We start from the raw sequence: 25,142 nt of genomic DNA, 5'->3' as shown, positions 1-25,142 counted from the left end.
ACTATTTGGGTTCGCTTCTCTGAAGGATGTGTCAAAGATCTGAGGGTAAAAGAAGTCCTAGCATTAGAAATGGCAAAAGCTGAGAAATCTAAAAATGAATATACAGTGTCAGGTAAGGTTTGCAGGGGAAATAAGAGTAGCAAAAACCAGAAAGAACTAATGGTTGTAATTAGGAATAAGAATCACTTCTCAGTGTATACCAGGGAGGAAACAAATTACTCTAGGCAGAGTATTTATAGATTCTTAATCAATTATTAAAATATAATGCTTTTTTTAAAAAAAAACTATTTTTAAGAAGGAAATAAAGTTGGGGGACAGACATGAGGTGATGGCATGGACAACTTTGAAGTAATGAAGCCTGTATAATATAGCTGTGGATAAAAAGGAGTTAATAGAATACTTGTAAAATGTCTGTATGTACAGATCAACAGTTCTGAATGATATAGCCAGGGATCTGAAGAGATTCTGCTGAATACCTTAACGAAACTTTTGTAATTTACTTTTGAAGAGTCATGGTGAAATGGACAGGTGCTAGTATTGCAGGATGAAGAAGTTCTAGTATCAATTTTAAATCATGGAAGAAGCAGCAATCTGGCTATTACTGGCCAGTAAATCTTACTTCAGTCTTTAATAAAAGAATGTAATAAATATTAAGAGAAAAATCTGTAGGTGCCTAGAAGGTAACTTTTTGGGAAATGGATGAGGACAAGGGAAAGGGTAATTACAAAATAAAGCCCCATGGTCCAACCACTTACAGATGTAAGCAGTGGGACTAATTATAAGGATCAGGCCTTAGTGGATGAGACCACATGTGTAATAGATATCTATCTATGATGGGGCGGCCAAACTTACTGACCCTCCGAGCCACATACGCTAATCTTCAGAAGTTTGAGAGCTGGGGCACACCTGAATTATCATGTATGTTTGGGCACTATAGATGATAGACACTATAAATATGTGTCTAACACCTGTGTGTGAAGTAAGTCTGCAGTTGAACTAGTGTTGTAAAGTCCCACCTACAGTAGCCTAACAACAAAGTTTAAAAGCCACTTGTCTAATGGGGCTCTAGAAAGCTTTAGCTGGCCAGAGTGGATAGGTTAAACAGTATAGAAGTGTGTACAGACCAGTGCTCGAGATTAGGATGAGACTGCTCTAACATTTTGTTTCATCGTGCTTGCCTGGCAGTGTGAGAGCAGAAAATTTCTTATTTGTGTGACACTATGGATGAAATCTTGACCCTATTGAAGTAAATGGCAAAATTTCCTATGGGAATTCTCCTGATTTTCCCAACAGTTCCCCAATTTGTGTGTGTGTGTGTGTGTGTGTGTGTGTATTTTTGGATGGAGATTCAATTTAGAGAGGTTTTTTCCCCAACTAGAGAGAAGCCTATGCTAGGTATTAGAGAAAGAGATTAAACTCCCTTTTCCCAAAGTGAAGCTGACACAGTTAAGTGTCAAAAAGCAGTACTATAGAAGCTTTCTTCTCTGAGTTTTGTTCCTACTTCTATTCTCTCCACCACTCCAATCTTGTTTCCCTTCTGTTAGTACTCTTTTTTGTTCCATTCTCCATATTTCACCCCATTACTTCCTCAGTCTACTTTACAATCTTATCTAAGCAGAATAGAAACCCAGTATCATTAGAGTTCAAATCACATTTCTGAACTCAGGATGTTAACTCAGGTTTGAAATTAGGCAAAATGAATTAATTGTTTCTTGTAAGAGAGCTTAACGCCTTGCATGCTGCCTTTCACCCAGCATTTTCAAACCCAAAGGTGCTTTGTTTTCTAAACATAATCTACTCAACTCTAAAATTCAGTGACTTACAAGTGGAATATATGATTTACCTTTTAATGGAAACGCTACATAACTTAAAGAATTGGTTTAAAGATTCCTCGGAAACAATTGTACAGTATTCAGTTAAATTGCAGTAACTGGCTTTTATTTTCTCTGTGATTTACAATTAGATCGGTTTAAACTAGCAGTTTTGCATGATACGATAATTTTTGAGTAAGGCAAGAACCTAAGCAATCCAGTAACTGGGCTTTTATAAAACCAAATAAGACAATTTTGACATCTTAAATGCTGAATAATATAACGATATTACAACTGTATAATACATGATGCTGTTCATCTGCACATTGTATTCATTATTATTTTACCCTTAAGTAGAAAGGCTAAAGAAATAATTTACAGGTTAATGTTTTCAGAGGTCACTTGTCACATACAGAAAGGCTTTAGTTGAGTTAGTGATTTAAAGGGGTTCTTATTTCTCTAATTTTTTCCATAATACTTTGTATTTTGAAATTCTGTTCAGATACAGAAGAAAAAATATTTAAAAGCTAAAAGTGAAGCTGTGCTTTTAAAAAATTATACCTCCAGATATACCTTTAAGATCTATTATATTATGTAAAATATCAAAAATTAGAACAAATACAGCCCATGTAATAATGATGGTTATAATCTCTGTGGGGTAACCAACACTTAATGGAGGGAGGATGGGATGTGAGTTTCTGTTATAAATACTGTTCAGCAGAGGCTTATAATTTTATGGTTTAAACTTAATTCAAGTTGAAACTTGGTACACACATTCTCTGATGGGGTTAACTTTTTTTTTTTTTAATTCCATTCAGCTACTTTTAGCTAGAAGGACACAAATAGTATTTTGACTCATTTCAGATGCTCTTTTGCACTTGAGTCTATATATCGTGTTTTGAAAAACGGGTATTCCATACATCCAAGAATAGATATTTTTGTGTGTGTGAGACATGCCTTAGGGTACAGTCTGGACTGTTGAACAGCTGTGTCCTCTGAATTCTCCAGCCTTGGGAGCCTCTTATACTTTTCACAGTCAGAACATCCACTCCTGGCCTGCTCTCACACAGCCTCTAACATGTAAAATCACTCCCAGTTGCACACTATTGACTGCTACTAGCTAGCCACTCATGCATTAAACAGCAGAGCAACACCAGCAAGCTCTCCAGTCCCAGACTTTCCCCATGAAGTTTGCGTCTTTTACTGCCCAGCACACTACTGAATAATGGAAGCTCACAGGAAGTCCATTTCATCAAAGGAAAATGATCTGCACCAACCTTGTTATCCCAAATGGAGTTTCCCACATACTTTAATCCAAACACACTGGTTAATATAAAACAATAAGATAGGTGCATTAACTACAGAAAGATAGATAGATAGATTTTAAGTGATTACAAGTAATGGTGCATAAAAGTCAGGATTGGTTATAAAAGATAAAATGCAAGCTAATGGCTACCTTAACAAACTAACAGAATTCAAAGCAAAGGTTTTCCTCACCATACGCTGCAGTAAATTTCATAGGCTGAGTCTCCTTTCAGACTGGCACCTCTCCCCCTTAGTTCTGTGTCCTTCAGGTATTCATTGATGTCATGAGGAGGAATGAAGTCAAGTGTTTTCCTCCCTCTTGATAATTCAGTTTTTAGTGCTGGAAACATCCTTGGTGACACACAGTTTGTTGTGGACATGAAGTTTGAACCTTCCATGTGATGAAATGTAAATGTTTTGTTTACACCCTCCTGTTGCTGGAGAATGGCGGCTTAAGCAGGTGATAGCTCTTTAACACCTGGCTGAGATGCACGTGTGTCTTTGAAGAACTGCTTTGGACCTGCTGTTCTTAAACTAGTAGCATTTTTACAGCAAAGATTCCTAGTACAATTAGGACGGTCTATTAATCGCATTTAATGCAAGCAGTTAACTCAAAACTAACTCAATTAAAAATTAATTGCTATTAATCGCAGTTTTAATCACACTGTTAAACAATAATAGAATACCAATTTAAAATTCTTATAAATATTTTTGGATATTTTTCTACATTTTCAAATATGTCCTCTGGAATGGTGGTCAAAGCATGAAGGGGCATACAAATGTGTAGCCTATCTGGCATATAAATACTTTGTAACGCCAGCTAAAACGGTGCCATGCAAATGCCTGTTCTCACTTTCAGGTGACATTGTAAATAAGAAGTGGGCGGAATTATCTCCTGTAAATGTAAACAGACTTGTCTGTCTTAACTGTTGGCTGAACAAGAAGTAGGACTGAGTGGAATTGTAGGCTCTAAAGTTTTACATTTTGTTTTATTTTTGAGTACAGCTAAGTTTAAAAAAAAAAATTCTACATTCGTAAGTTTCTCTTTCACGGTAAAGAGATTGCACTACAGTACTTGTATGAGATAAATTGAAAAATACTATTTCTTTTTATTACAAATATTTGCACTGTAAAAAAGATAATAAAAAATAATATAAAGTGAGCACTGTCCACTTTGTGTTGCAACTGAAAGCAATATATTTGAAAATGTAGAAAAACGCCAAAAATATTTAAATAAATGGTATTCTATTATTAACAGCGCAATTAAAACTACGATTAATTGCAATAATTTTGTTTACTTTCATGATTAATTGTGATTTTTTTAATCATTTGACAGCCTTGAGTAGAATCCTATAATTTCACATACAGTCTTGATGCACGCATTGTACTAGGACACTAATGTTCAGCAGATCATGTTTCAAATGATACCTCACAAGGCATACGTTGTACAAAATTTATCATAGTCTTGTAAAAGTGGTGAACATAATAGTATAGACTGTCAGTGTGCATATGTGTTTTTGTTTTATATGCTCACTGATGTATATGCTTCTGTTAATGTGTGCTAGAAACTGTCATTTGATTTATTATTATTTGTACTGCAGTAGTGCTTAGGACCCCCCAATCATGGACCAGTATCTCATTGTGCTAAGTGTTGTACAAATACAGAACAAAAAGATGGCCCCTTCCTGCACCTAAGAGCTTAGTCTATTTATTTTGTCATTTCTATAGCACATTTAACAGTAATACCTGAACACCTATCTGAACTACAGTTGCTTGCATAACTGGAGAATATACCCAGATGAATAAGAATTTTATTGATTTATTAGTATTTTAACTTTGAAAATTGAATCGAGTGATCATTGATATTTCTTCTTTGAGTGCTGGTCCCTATGATGTGCTATGCATGTGCTCCATGCACCTGAGACTGGAGAATTCTTGCAAGTGGTGTCTGTTGATCAGAATCTGTGTGCCTTGTGTTCCTCCCCAACAGTATAAGGGGTGGTGTGGACCAACCACTTTTCCAGTTCCTTCTTAATGCTGTATGGCCTGAGTTGAAATCCTCCAGTGTCGAGAGCTTATCCTTTCTCTTCTTCCTGTAAATATTCAAAGTTATATAGTCTTCTTGGTTTTTGTTTTGTTAGTTCCCCAATTAGTTCGAGACTCCCCACCCGGGGGAACTCTCCTGGGCTCAGGACTTAGATTATGCCGAAGATATGGGATTCAGAAACTGCGTCTCCTGTCACTGCTCCTTTGTGGTCAGTGACAACCACCAGTGCTGCCTCTAGTGCCTCGGAAAAGCTCATAACTCCACTAAGTGCAGTGTCTACTCCTCTTTTCTCAGCCAAATGCAGCAGGCACATGAACTCCAGCTTCAAAAGCACCTTATGGAGTGCACAATGAGGCCTCAGGGAGCCACAGTTACCAGGGAGCACGCCTCTTTCTACTACTGTGTCTGACTCCAGAGTGGAAGGGAACAGAGGGAAAGATCCTTTATCTGGGCACCCTCAGGAGAGTGAAGGGCACTCTCACAAACATAAAAGCACATCTCTTCCTAGATCTTCGAAGAGGAGAGATCCTTCCTGGTGGGCCTTCAGAACCTTCCTCCAAGTGAGCCTTCAGACCCAAACCACAAAGATTTAAGCACCCCTACGAATCATGGGCATGATCAGAATCTGCATGGGGCAAGGCTTATTCACTACCAGCCTCAGCATAAACTTCAGCACTGACTATACTACCAACTAAATTGAAACACTGGGACCTGAAGGATCAGGAACTGCCATTGCCATCTGGTTAGAGACTCCTTCATCAATGGTACTGTCGTGGCCCTGTAAGTAACCGTGTCTACTTCTGCTCTGACAGTACGAAGTGACATAATACAACCTCTCAAAGGGCTGGTAACTTGTATCACTCTGGAGGAGATCTTCATTCTCCTGGACTCACAATCTCCCTTGTTGTCGGGACCGATCCTCACCGAGGAAATACAAGGTCTGTCTCCTGTTCCATCCACTAGCTGTGGTTTCCCTTCAGTGGGACAGAAGGCACCACCAGTGGAGCTGGTTCCAACCTTTTCATTGTCTGGAGAGTCAGATGTACTGGTGGAACCAGCTTTGCCACCACCTAGAGAGATCAACCAAGATGGGTTTGAGAGTCTCGCGGAACCAGTCTGAGCCATGCAAATAGGAACCTCCTTCTCAGGACCAGTTTTACCTAGTATCTTGGGGACCACCACAGGCTACTTCTGAAGCCTCAGCTTGACCTTGGGGCATGCATGACCCTTACGCATAGAACCTGGAATCTGTGTGATCCAGTAGGGGATCCTCCTCCTCCTCCAGTGGAGGACCACCCCCTGAGCCCATGGAGGAGGAGGAGGACAAGCAGGATCTGCCAGTACCAAGGGGGTGTGGGGTGTTGTCTACATCAGCTGTTGTGGCACTTGATCCAGCCTCACCGTCTCCCCCAGATAATCCATAGACTATTTCAAGAGCTGTTATGGAGAGTGATGGAATAGCTTCAGATTTCCTTAGAGGAGGTCCAGGTCTCAACATAAGCTCCTGGCTGTCCCACAGCCTACAGGATAGTTGGGTTTCACTCCTGGTAAATGGTGCCATACTGTAATTGGAAAGGGCTGTATGGCACACACCATTTACCTGTGCCCCTACCCTGAAGAGGGTGGCAAAGCAGTACTTTGTCCTGGCTAAGGGAGCGAAGTGTTTGTTCACCCAACCTGTCCCGAACTCCTTGGTGGTCCAGATGGCTATGAAAAGATCCAGGCGACATTATCCAAAGAATACCCTGCAGGTAAGGAGGCTAGGCATTTAGACTTCATGAGGAAAAAGGTGTTTACATCTACTGCCCTTCAATTTAGAATCTCCAGCTGTCAGGCCCTTCTCACCAAATATAATTTCCTGAATTAATCTAAGTTCTTGGACGTTGTTTCCTTAGGAGGACAGGGCTCAATTTCAAGCCCTTACTGACAAGTGCAAACTAGTGGCCAGAACCTCATTACAAGGTGCGCGTGATGAGGCCGATATGGCATCAAGATCCATGATAACTGCCATATTAAAGCAACGGGAATCATGGCTGTACTCTTCAGGGTTTTCCAGGAATGTCCAAAATACCATTAAGGACTTGTCCTTTAGGCTTATAATTTCAGTGAGAAGACAAACCAGTCTTCACACTTATTGAAAGGGCTTCTAGGTATGTATACGCCAGCCTCAAAGAGAGAATGCTATAAACCAAAGCCCTTCTATCACCAGTGCTCTTACAAGTCACCTTGCACTTACAGATTCAATATAAGTGCCTTCATTAGTCAGCTTCTGGACTGAAGTCTTAGCTTCTTCCAGTACCTTTTCAATGGATCTCTCTCTCTTTCTCTCGCTGATTGATCCACATATGGCTTCTGTTACTGGACAAAGATCTGCTACTGTTGTAGCAAATGCCTGGATGGCATTGTTTAATGGTCCAAGTGGTTTCAACAGTAGATTTACAAGAGAGAGAATGGTGATTGTCGTCTTTGAATGTAGTAGCAAAAGTAGTCCACCAGCCTCACTACAAGAAGGGATGGATCTTTTCCAAAGCCAGTAATGACGGTTGTAGTAATTTTAAGACAATAGCCAAGGATCGCTCATGAGAAAGCCAGCGGGTTTTTCCCAGGATGGACTAATTTGAATTCAGCTCCAGAGCATCTTCTGTTTTTTCTAAGACGTTCAGTCTTTTTGGACTGTTGTCTTCATTATACTCTTTTTTTTTTTCAACATTAAAGTTATGGCGTTTAAAATGTTTTTTGAAGATTCTGCAGCTTGTAATAGTAATGGGAGCTGCAGAACTGGTGCTTGGGGCAGGGGCATCATACGGAGCCCCCTGGGTACGCCTACCTGTAGGAGCTGGAAGGGGGACATGCTGCTGCTTCCGGGAGCCACAGCACATGCGGAGAGGGGCAAGCCCCGGACCCCACTCCCTGGCGGGAGCTCAAGGGCCAAATTAAAATGTCTGAAGGGTCAGATGTGGCCCCTGGGCCGTAGTTTGCCCAACCCAATCTAGACTATCCTTGAGAGGTGGTTGTCTAACCTGCTCTTAAAAATCTCCAATGACGGAGATTCCACAACCTCTTTAGGCAATTTATTCCAGTGCTTAACTATCCTGATAATTAGGACATTTTTCCTAATGTCCATCCTAAATCTCCCTTGCTGCAATTGAAGCCCGTTGCTTCTTGTCGTATCGTCAGAGGTTAATGAGAACAGCTTTTCTCCTTCCTCCTCGTAACAACCTTTTATGTACTTGAAAACTGTTATCAGGTCCTCTCTGTCTTCTCCGGACTAAACAAACCCAATTCTTTCAATCTTTCCTCATAGGTCAAGTTTTCTATACTTTTAATAATTGTTGTTGCTCTCCTCTGGACTTTCTCCAATTTGTTCACATCTTTCGTGAAATGTGGAGCTCAGAACTGGACACAATACTCCAGTTGAGGCCATATCAGCCCAAAGTAGAGAAGAAGAATTACTTCTCATGTCTTGCTTACAACACTCCTGCTAATACATCCCAGAATATCCCCCCTCCCCCTTTTTTTTTTGCGAGTGTTACACTGTTGACTCATATTTAGCTTGTGCTCCCCTATTGCCCCCAGAGCCCTTTCTGCAGTACTCTTTTCTAGGCAGTCATTTCCCATTTTGTATGTGTGCAACTGACTGTTCCTTCCTACATGGAGTACTTTGCATTTGTGCTTATTGAATTTTATCCTATTTACTTCAGACTGTTTTTCCAGATCATTTTGAATTTTAATCCTATCCTCCAAAGTTCTTGTAACCCCTCCCAGCTTGGTATCATCTGCAAACTTTGTAAGTGTACTCTGTGCCATTATCTAAATCACTGGTGAAGATATTGAACTGAACTGGACCCAGGACCAATCCTTGCGAGACCCCACTTGATACGCCCTTCCAGCTTGACTGTGAACCACTGATAACTAACCTCTGGGAATGGTCTCCTAATCAGGTATGCACCCACCATATAGTAGTTCCATCTAGGTTATATATCTCTGTTTGTTTATGAGAAGCTCATGTGAGACAGTATCAAAAGCCTTACTAAAGTCAAGATATACCACATCCACTGCTTCCCCCCCATCCACGAGGCTCAATACCCTGTCAAAGAATTTCATTAGCTTGTTTTGACACGCTATGTTCTTGACAAATCCATCCTGTTACTTATCACCTTATCATCTTCTAGTTGTTTGCAAATTGATTCCTTAATTATTTGCTCCATTATCTTTTTGGGCACTGAAGTTAAGATGGCCTCTGCAGTGTGTATAGAAAAGGTTAGGGTTACACTTTTCTCAGAACAAAGCTTGTACTCCACCATGTCTTCCAGAGAAGTTTGCAGTTCCATCAAATGCACAAGCAGCCATCTGTTCGGTGTCCAATTTACAAGCATTTAACTCTTCTAAGATATGGATTGTCACAGATGCAGCCGATGTGCCTTTTATAACCTGAACATATAGAAATGCATTACTGGCCTACCACTGACATCAAGATAATGTATGCAATGACTTAATGCTTGTTGCCCGTTTGCATGGGTGCATTCATCAGCTGTGTATACAAATTTTTTAAGGTGATGAGAGAGTTCTTCAATTTTTCAACTGCTGAGTCTTTCACTGTTGCATCGCTTGATTCTAACCAGTGAATTGAGTTTCTTGCAGAAATATAGTGAGCATTTGCCGGTCTTGTTCGGAGCCAGTATCCGACTTCAAGTTAACAAATGACAGTGCACTTAACATTGGCCTTCAGCTTGTAGTGTGTGGTATCTCTTGCTTAAATAAACTGTGTTGAGTCTTCAGCATTCTTAAAGCCTCATTAAGTACTTCTAAAACTGGCTTTGACAGTGCCTGGTTTATAAGGCTTTCTGAATGTTGATGCAGTCCAGAGACTTGGTGTTTTGTAGCCTTTTCATAGAGTTTGTCAGCATTGGTGTTGCTGATTGGTCTGGCAAATCAAGCTCCTCCAGGTTTACCAATTATAGCAGTACGAAGCTTTCCTCTTTTGTAAGGTTATTTGCAAGAGTACACCAGTAGTCTTCTTTTGTAATTTCAATAAATGGGAAAAGTTTAGCCGACAAACATCTGGAACTGAATTTAGGTTGTGGAGACACTGTTTCTTCAGTAGGTAGCTGTATTTGTGCTTTGGGCTGTTCGGATGTTGATACACCACTTGAATCTTCAGATGACATGTTGATATACTCTTGGCTCTTGGTATGTTCTTCATCTTGTTTGATTTGACCCTGGAGTGGTGAGGGGTGGTGGTGACTGGAGAGTTCAGCAGGGTGTAGGGAAATCCCTGCCTGATGCGAACCGTAAAATTTTCGGAGTGACCTTGGATTTGATCAGGGCAAAGACCAACTCCCATCCCCAGGAAAGATCTTTGCACCATGGGTGCTCTGGGAGACCTAGTTACACAGATTCCTAGAACATCAGTTCAGATGTGCCTCACTCTCTTGGGGCATATGGTGTCATGTTCTTATGTGATGCCTTTCACCAGACCCCGCCTCCGTTGTCTAGAAGCATGCCACCAAACAGTATATGCACTGAGCAAGTGCAGCATGAACACCATGAGGTGACATGGTAGATGGACCCTGGACGTGAGTTGTTACCTTTCTATCCCCTACACACAACAAGTTGGTGTTACAGTTGCCTTATGCTTCAGAAAACCAGAATGCACCTGAATCTGGACCTGAGAGCAGTAGAGATCCTTGCAAAGCATTCCTACCGCTCATACAATCTCCGCAAGTTCTGATACTGTCGGATAGCATAACAGTATTCTGTATAAATAAGCAAGGATGGGTGAGATCCATCCTCCCTGTGTATAGAGGCAGTCAACTTATGGAAATGGTGTATCCGGAATTACATCATCCTATCAGCAGCGTCTCTCCTGGGCATCCAGAATTCAATGCTGGACAGTCTCAGCAGGCATTTCACCACCAATCTGATCGGGAGTTTCATGATTCAATTGTAAACAGCATCTTCACTTCATGGAGGACCTACATTGCCTGGGAGGCAAACTGGCCACAAACAGGAAGTGCAATATGCACTGGTCCAGGAGAGCTCAAGGACTGATACTCTGCTATTGTACTGCTGTGGGGAGCTTAATGACCTAGGTGACACACTGCTAGTGCAGTGGATAGATCACTTGAGCTATGCCTTCCTTCCCATTCCACTGCTGTCTTGGTTTCTGAGGAAGATTTTACTAGCTAGGGCACAGGTCATCCTCATCTTCCCCAAATGGCCCAGATATTTCTGGTTTCCAAGTCTACTACACAGGTCATTCTGTTCACCTATCAGCATTCAGACCCTCTGGGTCTCTTGACCCAAGAGAATGGCAGGGTCAGGCATCCCACCCTGGATGCTCTTCATCTCACAGCTTGGTATTTGGATGGGCATAAATCCTAGAATCTTCCTGTTCCAAAGCTGTGCAAACCATTCTTAATCATACCAGAAAGAAACTGGTAGTAAAGCCTCAGTGCTCTGAAGAACCCTGATAGTCCTTCTGGTAACCATGTATGAGATCTTCAGTTACTTCAATAAGATCATGTGTCATTTTGGCCTGGGGTATTTATTGGTATATTATATCTGCCTTTCTGTCATTAACTTTCGTCATTTAACTTTCCATTTTGTTGTGCTAAGCTCTATCCCATTACATCTGGTTGCATGATATTCTTAGACATAATATTGCCCTGCCTGGGCACAAGGAGCATGTTGTAGTTAAAGTGTCAGCCTTAATTTGAATTCCCCTTTTGACAGTTTGTGCCACCACTAAAAGTTTCATAAACAGAGATTTTGTAATTTTGGGTTGACTGTACACAGCAAAGGTACTGCAGTTCTGAATCTTAAGCAGTTAGTTGTCTCCCTCTGGTGGCCAGATAGGACTAGTGAACAATGTTCTAACGTTGCAGTGGTGACAACTCGTACAGTAGCTTTCTAAATGTATAACTTTGTACAGTAAATCTGTTCTTTTAACCTGCTTTTTCTTTGATCCTGTAAACTTTTGGAAAACATTTCAGTATATATAACACTGATATAAACTGGAACACGGGCAGATTTATTGATTTAATAAATTTGTTCTTTCAGCAGGTCTTAAATTTATTTTGCTGTTTGAAAACATTTTTATATTAATCTGATTTATTCCTCTAACGTGTTTCAGCATAAATCCAGGTTCTACAGCAATTATCTGCATGATAATGTTGTTCATTTAAAAGTCGTATTCAAATATCAAATATTCATTTGAGTTGGCTTCCCTACCTGGTTTACTAGAAGTGCTCCTATGGTTAGAAAATGACAGGGAGCGCCTTGTTACTAATGTAGTGTGTTCAGTCTGCATTGCAAGTGCCCAGATTAGATCCCACAAGTAAAGTGGGATCTGTGTAAAGTACAAAAACTGAGCATTTTTAAAATATTTTCTGTGCCATTTTTTTACCCAAACTATATGATTTTTGATAACATGCACATTTTTAAAATTTGAACCTTTTGTGGGTGGAAATCTTGTTTGTTTAAAATAAATTTAAAAAAAAAAAAAGGTTTTAAAAATTAAACAACCCCCAGAGTTACTTGTTTTGGCACCAGGAATTTCTCCCTTAGGTGCTGTCACTGTTCTTATGAGGAGAAAACTGTTTGACTACCTGTAAATGTTTTAATTGATCTTGCTTTACTTATTTTTTAAACTGATTAATTTAGACAAATTGTCCATCTAATTTGGTGGAAGGACTAATTTGCAGATATTCTTAAGTCGTACAGATAAATGAAGTTCTTGCATTTTATTTAAAATTATGTATTTATGAGAATAGCCATGAGCAAATGGCAGTTTTCTGTGAAATGACAGAACTCATGTGTCCTAAAGTAAACTATAATATGTGCTACAAAATCAATATGGGGCTTTTTTGTTTGTACATTTTTGTAGTGTCCATAGACTCCTTCCTGCAAACATTACACATTTGAGTACTCCCATTGAAGCTAGTGGAGCTAATTATGTGTACAGTGTTACTTCACATGAGTGTTTGCAGGATTAAGCCTTAAATCTGTTTTTTAAGTATCTGAGATTTATGCACAATATAAGCGTTTTAAGGTTTTGTTGAAAGCAAATGTACATTGCCTTCATAGTTAATTTAGATGTACTCACTTGTTTCTCACTTCTGTATTTTCTTAGAAATTGAAATAATAATTGTAGTGGCTGATACAAGTGAGGTTATGTTTTAGTTTTTATGATAAACCCTGGGTTTTTTTGGATTTGCAGGTACAAATGTATTTTTAAAGTGTGTTTTAAGTATGATAAGGAATTATTTTAGATGTTTTCCAAAGTTGTATCTGCTTGCTTGACTGACAAAAACATAGTTTTACTACTGATTGATAGTTACGGGAGAATGAGCTGGATTCTCTTTAGCCATAGGCATCATAAACAGCATTGGCAGCTAGAATCTACCTCTTTACAGTCATTACCAGTAATAAAGAACACAGTGGTCAGGCTGTGGCTCCGAGCCCCTCCGCCGGAGCTGGGTCGGGAAGAGCCATGCTGGCAGCTGTGGGGAGCCTGGGTTCCTCTACCTGCCCTGGGCGGGGGAGTGGGGACAAGCAGCTCCTGGCCTGTGTCCCTGCCCCCCAGGTCCTCCCCAAGGCAGGTGGAGGGACCCAGGCTTCCCACAACTGCCAGCGTGGCTCTCCCCAACCTGGCTCCTGCTGGGATGGGTGGCAGTGGGGCTTGGAGTCACAGCCCAGCGACGGTAAGAGCTGTGCAGGCCGCTGTGGGGAGCCACGGCGGACCCTCCACCTACCCTGGGCCGGGGGCCAAGGCAGCTCCACAGGTCACCCTCCATGCCGCTGTGGCTCTGCCCGCAGTGTGTGTGTGTGTGTGGGGGGCCTGAGAGCGGTCTCCTGCTGTGTCCCTGCCTGGCTGAGGACGGCGGAGGGTCTGCAACTCTGCGTGGGCTCCCCACAGCTGCCAGCAGGGCTCTCCGCAACCGGGCTCTGTTGCGGGGCGGGGCTCGGAGCCTCAGCCCGGCCATGGTGAGTACAGCCCCGCAAATCTGTGGATATCCACAGACAATTTTTGCGGATTGGATGCGGATACACATTTTTGTATCTGTGCAGGGCTTTAGTTATTTGTTTTTTTTATTTTCCCTTTTCGATCTCTGCTTAATCCTTAATCCCTTGTGTGGATTTATATATAGGTGTTAAGTAAATACACCTTTTTTCTGTATGTAGTTGGCAACATGCTTATAAATATATACAGTTATATGAAAGGATACAACATTAGAGACCTAAGAAATTAGAACTGGAAAAGACCTTTTGGGGCCATGGAGCCCATCTCTGTGTTAGTACAGTTTCTTCTACAGTGTGATATTAAGTCTTTAAGTCCCTTCTGTTTCATCTTGTTAAAAGTTGTAGTTAAAAGTATATTCAGTTAGAGCACCTGATACAATTTCTCTCCCTTCTGGTGAGTTGATTAGTCACACTTATATGGTGACCTGTATTATCCTCAAGACCCCAATTTGCATTAAATCTTTAAAACTGAATTTTCTTTTTGCAAATATGTTCCCATTTTAGAGTCATAAGTATTGATTTTTTAAAAATACCAAGAGCTGGAAAGATGTAACATGACCAAAAAACAATTGATTTACATCCCACATTTCCTTAGTTGAACAAGTGTGCTACAGTATGAAAATAGGTTGTATGTATGCACAATTGAGTTAGTTCAGAATTTATAATAAATACAGTGTGTTTTGTTTTAAAGTGGAAAATATATTTTAAAAATGCATTAATGAATGTAATAAGGAAGATATTTAGAGCAGAGCCAACTTTTAAAGTATAGAAATTGGCCCTCTAAACCAGGGGTGGGCAAACTTTTTGGCCCAAGGTCCACATTGGGTTTCCGAAATTGTATGGAGGGCCAGTTAGGGGTGGCTGTGCCTCCCCAAAGAGCCAGGTGTGGCCCACCCCTGCCCCATCCAACCACCCCTTCTCCCTGACCACCCCTGGAACCTCCACCCCTGACTGCCCCCGCTGCCCCATCCAACCCCTCCTCTCATTCCTGACTGCCTGCCCCTCTACCCCCTCCCCAGACCACTGCCCCCATTCAACCCCCCATTCCCTGCCCTCTAACCACCCTGACTCCTATCCACACCCCACCCCCTGACCACCACCCCGAACTCCCCTGCCCTCTATCCAACCCCCTTGCTCCCTGCCCCCTTATCGTGCTGCCTGGAGCGCTGGTGGCTGGCGGCGCTACAGCCCTGCCACCCAGAGCACCAGACAGCACGGCTCACTGTGCTGCCCGGCTGGAGCCAGCCATGCCACCGTGCAGCACAGAGCACCGGGTCAGGCTGCAGCTCTGCAGCTGCGCTGCACTGCCCTGCAAGAACTCGCAGCCCTGCCGCCCAGAGCATTGCACCGGCAGCGCAGTGAGCTGAGGCTGCGAGGGAGGGGGAACAGCAGGGGAGGGGTCGGGGCTCGCCTCCAGGGCCAAGAGCTCAGGGGCTGGGCAGGAGGGTCCCGGCCCGCGGGCCATAGTTTGCCCACCTCTGCTCTAAACTATTTGAAAATGAGTTTCTAAATGTATTCCTTATAAATTATATCTATCTATGTATATATATTTTAAAAGGATAATCTTCAAGCATCAGAAGCTCTTAAAATTGAAAATGAAGAACTAAAGAAAAAGTACGATGAAACTACTTCGAAAGTTCTCCAACTTGAAGAAGATATCATGACTGTTACTCAGAAAGCTATTGCAAAAGAAACTGAGTTAGACAGGTATTTGGCCATCTTCTTGCCAGATTTGTTTTATTTTAGTGTTTGTTTATGCACTCATATAAATTGAGAAGAAACGTAATATTTGAATGAATTACTACATTAATATCAATCAATCCATTCCCTAGTCTGAAAGACAAATTGAAGAAAGTCGTCTTTGAGAAAGAGCAACTTGAATGTCAGTTAAAGACTGAAAAGGATGAGAAGGAACTTTACAAGGTAACTATTCTTTCTAGCTGCACGTCCTTAAGCTAGATGACTTAGAATAAGACTAATGTCATTTTAGAGAGAGATGTGATAAACTGAATACTCTTAGATAAAAATGGATGGGAAAAACATCAGAATTTGGCACAAGATGTGGAAGGGTCTCTAGAGGCATACTGTTCAATGGAGACCCAATGATTGAACTCTTTTTTGCTAGTACAAACTGCATCTCCACTAGGTGGTTTAGCCAGTGTAGCTATACTTGTAAACCCTTTCTGTTGTAGACAAGACCTCAATGGTAAAATTCCAAACCCTTCTAATGAGTCAAAGTGAGCTGCTGGAGCCATCCTGGTTATAATGAATGTGTATTTCTTTTTATATCAATCTATTGTACTACCTCAGACAAATGGATTTGAGAAGGTAGATACCGGAATCAGTGGTACTTCAGAAATGTCTCTACTAGCTTGTAGTAGGGCTTACTTAAGGCTATCGTTCTTTGTCTTCTCTTAGAAGCAGTTGTCTGGATGAGATGTTAGAACGTTAACATCTTTAGGTTGTCTAGATAGCTTTTAAAACAAAAAAATCCGGGTGTGCCTGAAAGCATGTCTGCATCCAAGGAGCAGCTCTTTGTATTAGAGACAATACTGGAAAAGCCTAGTCCCTAACTCTCCTGTAAACATCAAGGCACATTCCATAACCACAGTGTTCTCCTTGTGAGTGGACAGAGCAAATGGGAGACTTCTAGACCTGCATTGGGCACATGCTTGGGATTTGTAACACTTATTAACTAGACATTACATATTAGTATGGTGGCATCTTCAAATATTACTTGGTTGTAACTGACTGCTCTTTCCAGATAGTCCCACTCATTGTCTCTGGTACTGGGCACTGTTGTTGCAGTCCCATTCCTCTAGACTGGTATAAGAGGATGTTGTTAGAAGAGTGACGCCTCTCTGTAATTTCCCCCAAATCATTTTATACCTGTCTAGACATCCCATCCTGGTGAGGACAGTGTTAGTCCAGTGGTTCTCAACCAGGGGTATACGTACCCCTGGGGGTACGCAGAGGTCTTCCAGGGGATACATCAACTCATTTAGATATTTGCCTAGTTTGCTAGTGCTTTTTATGTAGCCTATTGCAAAAGTCAGTACAAACTAACATTTCATACAGACAATGACTTGTTTATATGGCTTTATATATTATACACTGAAAAGTAAGTACAATATTTGTATTCCAGTTGATTTATTTTATAATTCTATGGTGGAAATGAGAAAGTAAGCAATTTTTCAGTCATAGTATGCTGTGACACTTGTGTATTCCTAAGTCTGATTTTGTGAGCAAGTAGTTTTTAAGTGAGGTGAAAGGGGTACAGTTTCCTGAGAGGGGTACAGTAGTCTGGAAAGGTTGAGAGCTACTGTGTTAGAGTTTTCAGAATTGTTATGCTTGCTCTATTCTTAGAACAAGGCTGTGTTTTCTAGTAGTATAATAAAGCTGGTGTTGGATGGTACAGCTGGAAAGTAGCAATCAGAAAGCTTCTAATATAAGGATAGTGACATTATCAAGTGACAAGTATCGGTGTCTGCCGGAAACTGATAGTCAAGCCTGATACAGGAGGACTTAGAAAACATTTAAATGAACAGGTAAGAAGTTATTCTTTGATCTGAGATACACAATAGTCTTTAGAAAGTGACTGATTTCTGTGATTTAATTGGAAAATATGAGTTTGACACTTTTGAGCATCATTACAGATACACTTGAAGAATACAGAAATAGAAAACACCAAGCTAGTAAAAGAGGTCCATACATTAAAGAATTTGGATGCAAACAAAGAAAATATGATATCCCATTACAAAGAGGAGGTTGGCAAGTTACAGCTATGTATAGCTGAAAAAGAAAACCTGAAGAGAGCTTTCTTGCTTTCCTCCTCAAACAAGGTAAGCGGTACTCATATAACTGGCCCAATTTGAAATACATTTCACAAGCTGAAATCATTTTTAATTTAAAGTTGTGTGTTTTGCAAAGGTGCGGGAGGAGTTGAAGGTCCCCTCCAGGATGTATACCTGAATGTCAGCGAGGATAGTGGAGTTTTCAATAAAGAAAGAGACATGAGAAAGTAGGAGAGGGTTTAGGAACAAAATGAGTTCAGTTTTAGCCATGCTAAGTTTGAGTTGATGGGAAAAATATCTGGGGAGGGAGATATCTGAGTCAGGCTAAAATGAAGGGAGAGATGGAGGTACCCAGGCATGGAGAGTTAATTTGTTAGTTGTCTGAACAGAGATGGTAGTTGTCATGTCAGTAGATAAAAATACCAGAAGAGAAGGGAGCCAAATGTCATAGCCCTGTTAGGACTTCACTTTATGGAGTTGTGCAGAGGGAGAGGAAGAGGATCCACCAAAGAGATGTTGAAGGAACAATTCATATAATGCACTGACAAGATTTAACAGTAACATGAAAACCAAGGGAGGACAAGATATTAAACAAGAGGACAAGATCAGCAAAAAGCTCAAGGAGAATGAGAGCAGAGAATTGGTTCCAAGATTTTTTCAGGAAGGATTAATCTTGAGAGCAGTGTGGAAAAGTTAGGAACCAAAATAGAGAGGATTTAGGGTGGTGTATGGACAAGGAAGTCAAATCAACTGGTGGTGTTAGTCTTCTCTTTGAAGGAGTCATCAAGATCAAGAAACTTGCAATCTAGTAACAAGGATTGTGGGGATGGTATTCATTGGAAATGGGAAATGGAAGTGTGAAAGTAGTGCTATTGACAAGGGAAATAGCAAGAGAGGAAAGAGGAGAGCATGTTCTCTGCAGTTTAGATTAGATACGGTATTTCTCATTTCCTTCTTTTGACTGCTTTATGATTTTGCTGCTGAATATATTGATAAAACAACTACTGTGTTTTACCTCAGAAGTGTGTGTTCCAGGAGTGGATAAAACAGTATCTATATTTCATTTGTTAATCTTGCTGAGCACTTACTGCCATTTCTTGAGGAGTCCCTGCCATTTCTTTATTATGCGTTACTAAATCCCACAGATTTGCAGAGTTGTAACTGATTAATATGACCTAGTACCAAAGGGGTAAACAAGCAGTGATTGTGTGGTTCTAGAATATCTAGTACAATGAAGCCCCAATCTTTGTTGTGGCTTTTGGACACTAGTTTATTCTGTAATGCTGGAATTATACCCTGTTTACTAGTATATGAATGAAAAGCACATATTCAAACTAGGTATATTTACATTTACAAAAATGGAATTGTCTTTGTAAGATTCCACTCCTGCTTTTATTTTAAAAAAATCTGGTTTTGGATACTTCAGATGGCCAACATCGTGTAATGGTAGCCATTTTGAAGTGGGCCCAAATTGTCTTCAACAGCTGCCTCTTAACATCTTCCCAAGCATCCCTCACTTACTGTTCCCACACCTCAGAGGTCTACTCAGTGGTACTCTTTTCAGCAACTAAACATTTACCACTGAAATATTTTTATATTGGGTGTTTTTTATACATTTTTCCTTGAGTGTATTTAGTATTTAATACTGTGTATTTAGTGTATTTAGTATTCAAACTAATCTGTTACTTTCAATGTCACTTAGTCCTTTTGGGGAAAAAAAAATTAACTTGAGAATATTAGGCTACCAACCTTTGGTGAATGGAATTATGGCTAAATTCAAGTATCTGAAATAATGAAACGCATTGGGTGCAGCCCAGAATACAGCCAAAGGGCATGTGCTTGTTTAAATTGCATCAACCTTCTGGAGCTGCCCTGTGATATGCAGTGCTGCCTGGAATCTTTTTCAGTGCTGTGACTCTGTCTCTGTCCTGCTGTAGTCCCTATATATTGTATACAGTTCCTATAGTCCACGCTTCCTATGCCAGACCTTGTGAAGCAGGTCCTTGGAAGATAGCTTTACAGCTTTATCTTTCCCACTGCCTGCACCAAAGGAATCCTCCTTTGGCCAGATATGGGGCTTTTAAGGCACCTCTTCACCACTCCCAGCCTTTTCATGGTGTACAGAGCCTGAGCAAGAGAGAGGATGTCACCCAGTGTTTTTTATGTAAAGTCTCCTCTACCATACAAGTGAATTCTGTTTGTGAAACTGTAGATAGCTGTTTCTGCTTATCAGAACTGTTGTAATGTTAATAGAGTACAAAATACGTTTTTAAAGTTGTTAATTGTGTTTAAAATGTAAGCTTGAAATGCAATAAAAACGTAGTGTGCAAAGTAATAAGTAAAAATACTATTTATTGACACTTTTTTATTTTGAAACAAAGATTGTTCATATATAGTATACTTTTAAACTCATTTTAATGAGAAATGGTTGTACACAATTTTGAGTAAATAAAATAAGGGAAAAAATAGGAGCGTGTACAAGTCAGTTCTTCGAGTGCTTGCTCATGTTGATTCCATATTAGATGTGTGTACTCGCCACATGCAGCGGTGCCGGAAGTTTTTGCCTTAGCAGTAGCCGTAGGGGACTGGCAGTGGTGCCCACATGGTGCGGTATAAGGGGCGCCGCCGGCTCCCCCCACCCTCAGTTCCTCCTTGCTGCCAGTGATGGTGCTGGAACATCTGCTGCTTCGGGTAGCATTGTTTCGTTCTCTGTTCTTGTGAACTTTTGAAAACCTGTAATATAGTTGTATATGGTTAGTGCCGGTGCAGAGGATAGAGTTCATTGGAGTGGTCCTCGACTTCACCTGCGCCAGAGTGGTCCTGCTGCTGGAAAGGTTCAACATATTGATGAACCTCATCGTGGAAGTTTCCGCATTCCCTCTGACTACAGCCAGGGTCTGCCAGCTGGGTCACACTGCAGCGTGCACGTACGTTGTCCACTATGCCAGGCTCTGGATGCAGCCCCTGCAACAATGGCTGTTGATGGTCTATTCCTAGTCCCCTGGAAAAGATAGTTACCATTCCCCAGGTGATACTGACCTCGCTGCGATGGTGGACCGACTGCAGGACAGTCCTGGAGGGGGTTCCGTTCGATAACCCCCCTCACTCCATTGAGTTGGTGTCGGACTCCTTGGACCATGACTGGGGCTCGCACCTCCAGACACAGAGGATTTGGTCCCTGGAGGAGGCAAAGTTGCACATAAACCTCAGAGTTCAGAGCAGTCTGGCTGGCATGTGGCATGTTCCTGCCCCACCTGTTGGGCAAGGTGGTGTGAGTCCTGACGACAACACAGCCTCAAGGTTCTATATCAACAGGCAAGGGAGAACGCACTTGTTGGCTCTCTGTCAAGAGGCACCATCTATGGGAGTTTTGCATCAGCCACAAATCCACCTGGAAGCTTGTCATTGTAGACCTGAATTTGATGGGTGGGTTAGTTATGGCTCGCCACTGATCGCTTCCGACCAGAAGATTTATAGGTTCTTATCTAATTCAGACTACAGGGTTCGAGAACTCAGAGTTCTATATCGGGAGAGGACTCTTTGGGTGCTTGGCAAGAACACGTACACCGAGGACAAGACCAAATTGTTAAAAACTTTATTGAGATTAACAAAAGAATAATAAATGCTATGAAACTTATAACTGCAAAACAGTAAAAGAATTCGAAAACTCCTGGTGGTAACATTTATATTACAAGTACCTTAACCTAACATACTCACACCCTTCCTTGAGGACCCAGTAATAGGACTTGAAGGACCAGTCTCGTTCCTGGCATGTCCGATAACACGATGGTGCTGGCTTCCCCAAAAGTTAGGAATGTTGAGTAGTTATACTATACTGCACAAGCTGAGTTGAGAGCATGATAGAAGATAGTCTATAGAATATAGGAGAACAAAGGAAAAAGAGAGCTACTGGAAAAAGCACTTAAAGAAAAGCTTCAGGAGCTAGAAGAGCCTCCTGACTCTTCCTTTCTTACAAGGTATTTTATAGGATCCTGACACTATGTAATTCAGGCCCAACCTACTATATCCAAATCTTATTTCCATACCCTAAGAAATTTATGGCTACCCTTCTCCTATAGGTTAGTGGATTATGACACTTACTTTCTGTATAAAGGATTATCTTGCTCCAAAACTGCCAACCTAGGTTCTCTTGGTGACCTCCAAGTTATGGTGTACCCTGCAATTACCAACCGGTTGTAGATGCCAGATAAACCTATTCAGTGATGTGGATAGTTCCTCCCTTTGTTTCCCCAAAGCTCAGGGACCATTCTTATTTGTGCCAAAGCTTACCAGCTTTTATGCTGACGTATTCTTAACTGATTATACTTTTTGCTATATAGCAGATCTTACAGGCCGGTAGGCTTCTTGCATTTCAGCAAAACTTATTATTAGGAAACACATACCTGAACACATTCTAAATTCAAAGGAATTAATACTGATAAAATATAAGAATGAAATGGATTAATTCAGAAAGAGAAACCTATTATTTGATACGGCTGGCTGGATTAGTAGGATATAGTAACTAGCAAAATAATCCAGTGGGCTACATCATCTTTCCGGCTTCAAGAATACGCTGGGGGACCAGCTCAGTAGGGACTTCTCCTCTCAACATGAGTGATCGCTCCATCCAGAGGTAGCCTGCATGATCTTCCAAAGGTGGGGAACTCCCCAAGTGAACCTGTTCACTACCAGACAGAACAGGAAGTGCCACCAGTTTTGTTCTCAGCAAGGTCTGAGCAAGGCTTCCTCTCTGATGCCTTCCTCCTGTCATGGTCAGGGAGCCTGATGTATGCATTCCCTCCGATTCCACTCGTCAGCAGGGTCCTGGCAAAGATCAAGAGAGACAATGCGTAGGTTGTTATGATCGCCCTGGTATGGCCTCGCCAGCCCTGGTTTGGCACGCTCATGAACCTGACAGCAGCCCCTCCCTGGCCCCTGCCCAACCAATCGGACCTGCGGCTCTTACGTCCCACCCTCTATTTCCTCCAGGTCTTGGTGTGGATGCTGCGTGGCTGAACCCAGAGGAGCAGACCTGTTCAGAAGAGGTTCAACAGGTCCTCCTGAGGAGCAGAAAGCCCTCAACTAGACTGACTTACCTGGCCAAGTGGGCTAGGTTTTCCCACTGGGGTCGTCTGAACATGGCATCTCTCCCTCGCATTCTTCCATACAGGCTGTCCTGGACTATGGCACATTCTTTCATTAGAGGGCATCTCGTGGCCATCTCCGCTTTTTACCTGCCGATCTAAGGACAGACTGTGTTCTCCTATGACATGACAGTCAGATTCTTCAGAGGACTCGAGAGATTTTTCCTGCAGGTATGGGCTCCTGTCCTGCAGTGGGATCTTAACTTGGTCCTGTCTAGCCTCACTGGCCTACCCTTCGAGCCACTTGGTTCCTGCTCTCTTTCCCACAGGTCGCATTCCTGGTGGCGGTGACGTCAGCAAGACGGGTCTCCGAAATTAAAGCCTTGACCTCAGAACCGCCATACACGGTCTTCTACAAAGACAAGGTTCAGCTGTGGCCCCATTTGGCCTTCCTGCCAAGGGTAATATCCACCTTCCATATGAACCGGGACATCTTCCTCCCCATATTCTGTCCCAAATCACACAAGACCAGTGAAGAGAGGCAGCTTCACGCGCTGGATATCCAAAGGTTTTACTTAAAACATACCAAGCCTTTCTGTAAATCAACTCCTCTCCTCATCGCTACAGTCGATAGGATGAAGGGCCTTCTGGTGTCCACGCAGAGGATTTCGAATTGGATTACCTCATGTATAAATACGTGTTACAAACTAGCGGAGGTTCCGTCACCGCCAATTGTCAGACCCCACTTGACTAGAGCTCAGGTGTCTTCAGCCGCCTTCTTGGCGCACATCCCTATCCTGGACATCTGTAGAGCCGCAACATAGTCCTCTGTCCACATGTTCACGACTCATTATGCCATCACTTGGAGGCCATGGACGACGCTGGGTTCAGCAGAGTTGTGTTGCAATCGACATGTCCGTGAACTCCTACCCACCTCCGTTGGTACTGCTTTGGAGTCACCTAATATGGAATGGACATGAGCAAGCACTCGAAGAAAAGACAGTTACCTTTTCCATAACTGGTGTTCTTTGAGACATGTTGCTCATGTCCATTCCACAACCCGCCCTCCTTCTCCTCTACTCTGCGTTTCCCACAAAAAGGAACTGAGGGTGGGGGAGCCAGCGGCCCTGATACCGCATCATGTGGGTGCCAGAGCCAGTCCTCTACGGATACTGCTGAGGGAAAAACTTCCAGCACCGGTACATGTGGCGAGTGCACACACCTGATATGGAATGGACATGAGCAACACATCTCGAAGAACACCAGTTATGGAAAAGTAACTGTCTCTTACTTATTATGCTTCATAATGTCTTTGCTAGAGCCAGGGAATTTTGCTTTTTATTTGAAATGTTCAGATCTCATAACCATAACCATGCCAACGGAAAGCATTATATTCAAACATCAAGTTTGTTTGGTTTTTTTTTCTTTCAGGAGGATGCAGGTATTTTAAAGGAACAACTTCGGAAAGCTGAAGATCATATTCAAGCTAGCAAGCAGGAAGCTGTCTTAATGTCAAAAGAGCTGAGTGATACAGTAAATGTGCGAGATAAGACAATGGCAGATCTTCATGATGCTCGATTGGAAAATGAGAAGTTGAAGAAGCAGCTTGCTGATGCTGTAGCTGAGCTTAAAAAAGTCACTCTTGTGAGAAATGAACAGGTAAAATGTTACTTTTTTTTTTGTTCATGATCACAAAACCTGATGATGTGAGCTTGTTTAGTTACAGGAGTTTTCAGTTTTGATAAAATCATGAAAACAAAACTTGTTTCTGGATAATTAATAAAACCTCTATCTCACCATTGATGATATTACTTGTAATTTAAAGCATGTAAATTGACTAGATGGGCTGGTTAGAAAGAACATTCTTTAGTAGTTTTTATGGGAATATTTAAAATAGTTTTTCAGACATTCGTACAGACTAATACAGCAATATATCCGGATTATTTTAAATTGTCTCTTTTTAACTCTTCTGAATGTCTGTGGGTCAGGTTGTTCTAAAATCAGTGCAAATGAGATAAGAACTACTGGATGGGATTCTTCTCTTGCTAAATTTTCTCTCCTCATTAAAAGAAAACTA

General features: G+C 41.6%; 1 protein-coding gene across 5 annotated transcripts in view; it reads left to right on the top strand.

The window, feature by feature from the left end:
* TAX1BP1 (Tax1 binding protein 1) overlaps positions 1 to 25,142 on the top strand; it is a 98,107-nt gene that overhangs the window by 34,294 nt on the left and 38,671 nt on the right. For 4 of the 5 annotated variants that reach the window (XM_073333619.2, XM_073333617.2, XM_073333622.2 and 1 more), the window contains 4 exons: positions 15,746 to 15,894; positions 16,020 to 16,110; positions 17,844 to 18,029; positions 24,497 to 24,724. In XM_073333619.2, the coding sequence (XP_073189720.1) occupies positions 15,746 to 15,894; positions 16,020 to 16,110; positions 17,844 to 18,029; positions 24,497 to 24,724 (654 nt within the window). The remainder of the gene's footprint in view (positions 1 to 15,745; positions 15,895 to 16,019; positions 16,111 to 17,843; positions 18,030 to 24,496; positions 24,725 to 25,142) is intronic. The other variant, XM_073333618.2, reaches the window with a different exon arrangement.

Source organism: Lepidochelys kempii, chromosome 2 (genome assembly GCF_965140285.1).
Source record: "Lepidochelys kempii isolate rLepKem1 chromosome 2, rLepKem1.hap1, whole genome shotgun sequence".
NCBI lineage: Eukaryota > Metazoa > Chordata > Testudines > Cheloniidae > Lepidochelys > Lepidochelys kempii.
Note: the sequence above shows the minus strand (reverse complement) of the source record. Positions and strands in the feature narration are given on the sequence as shown.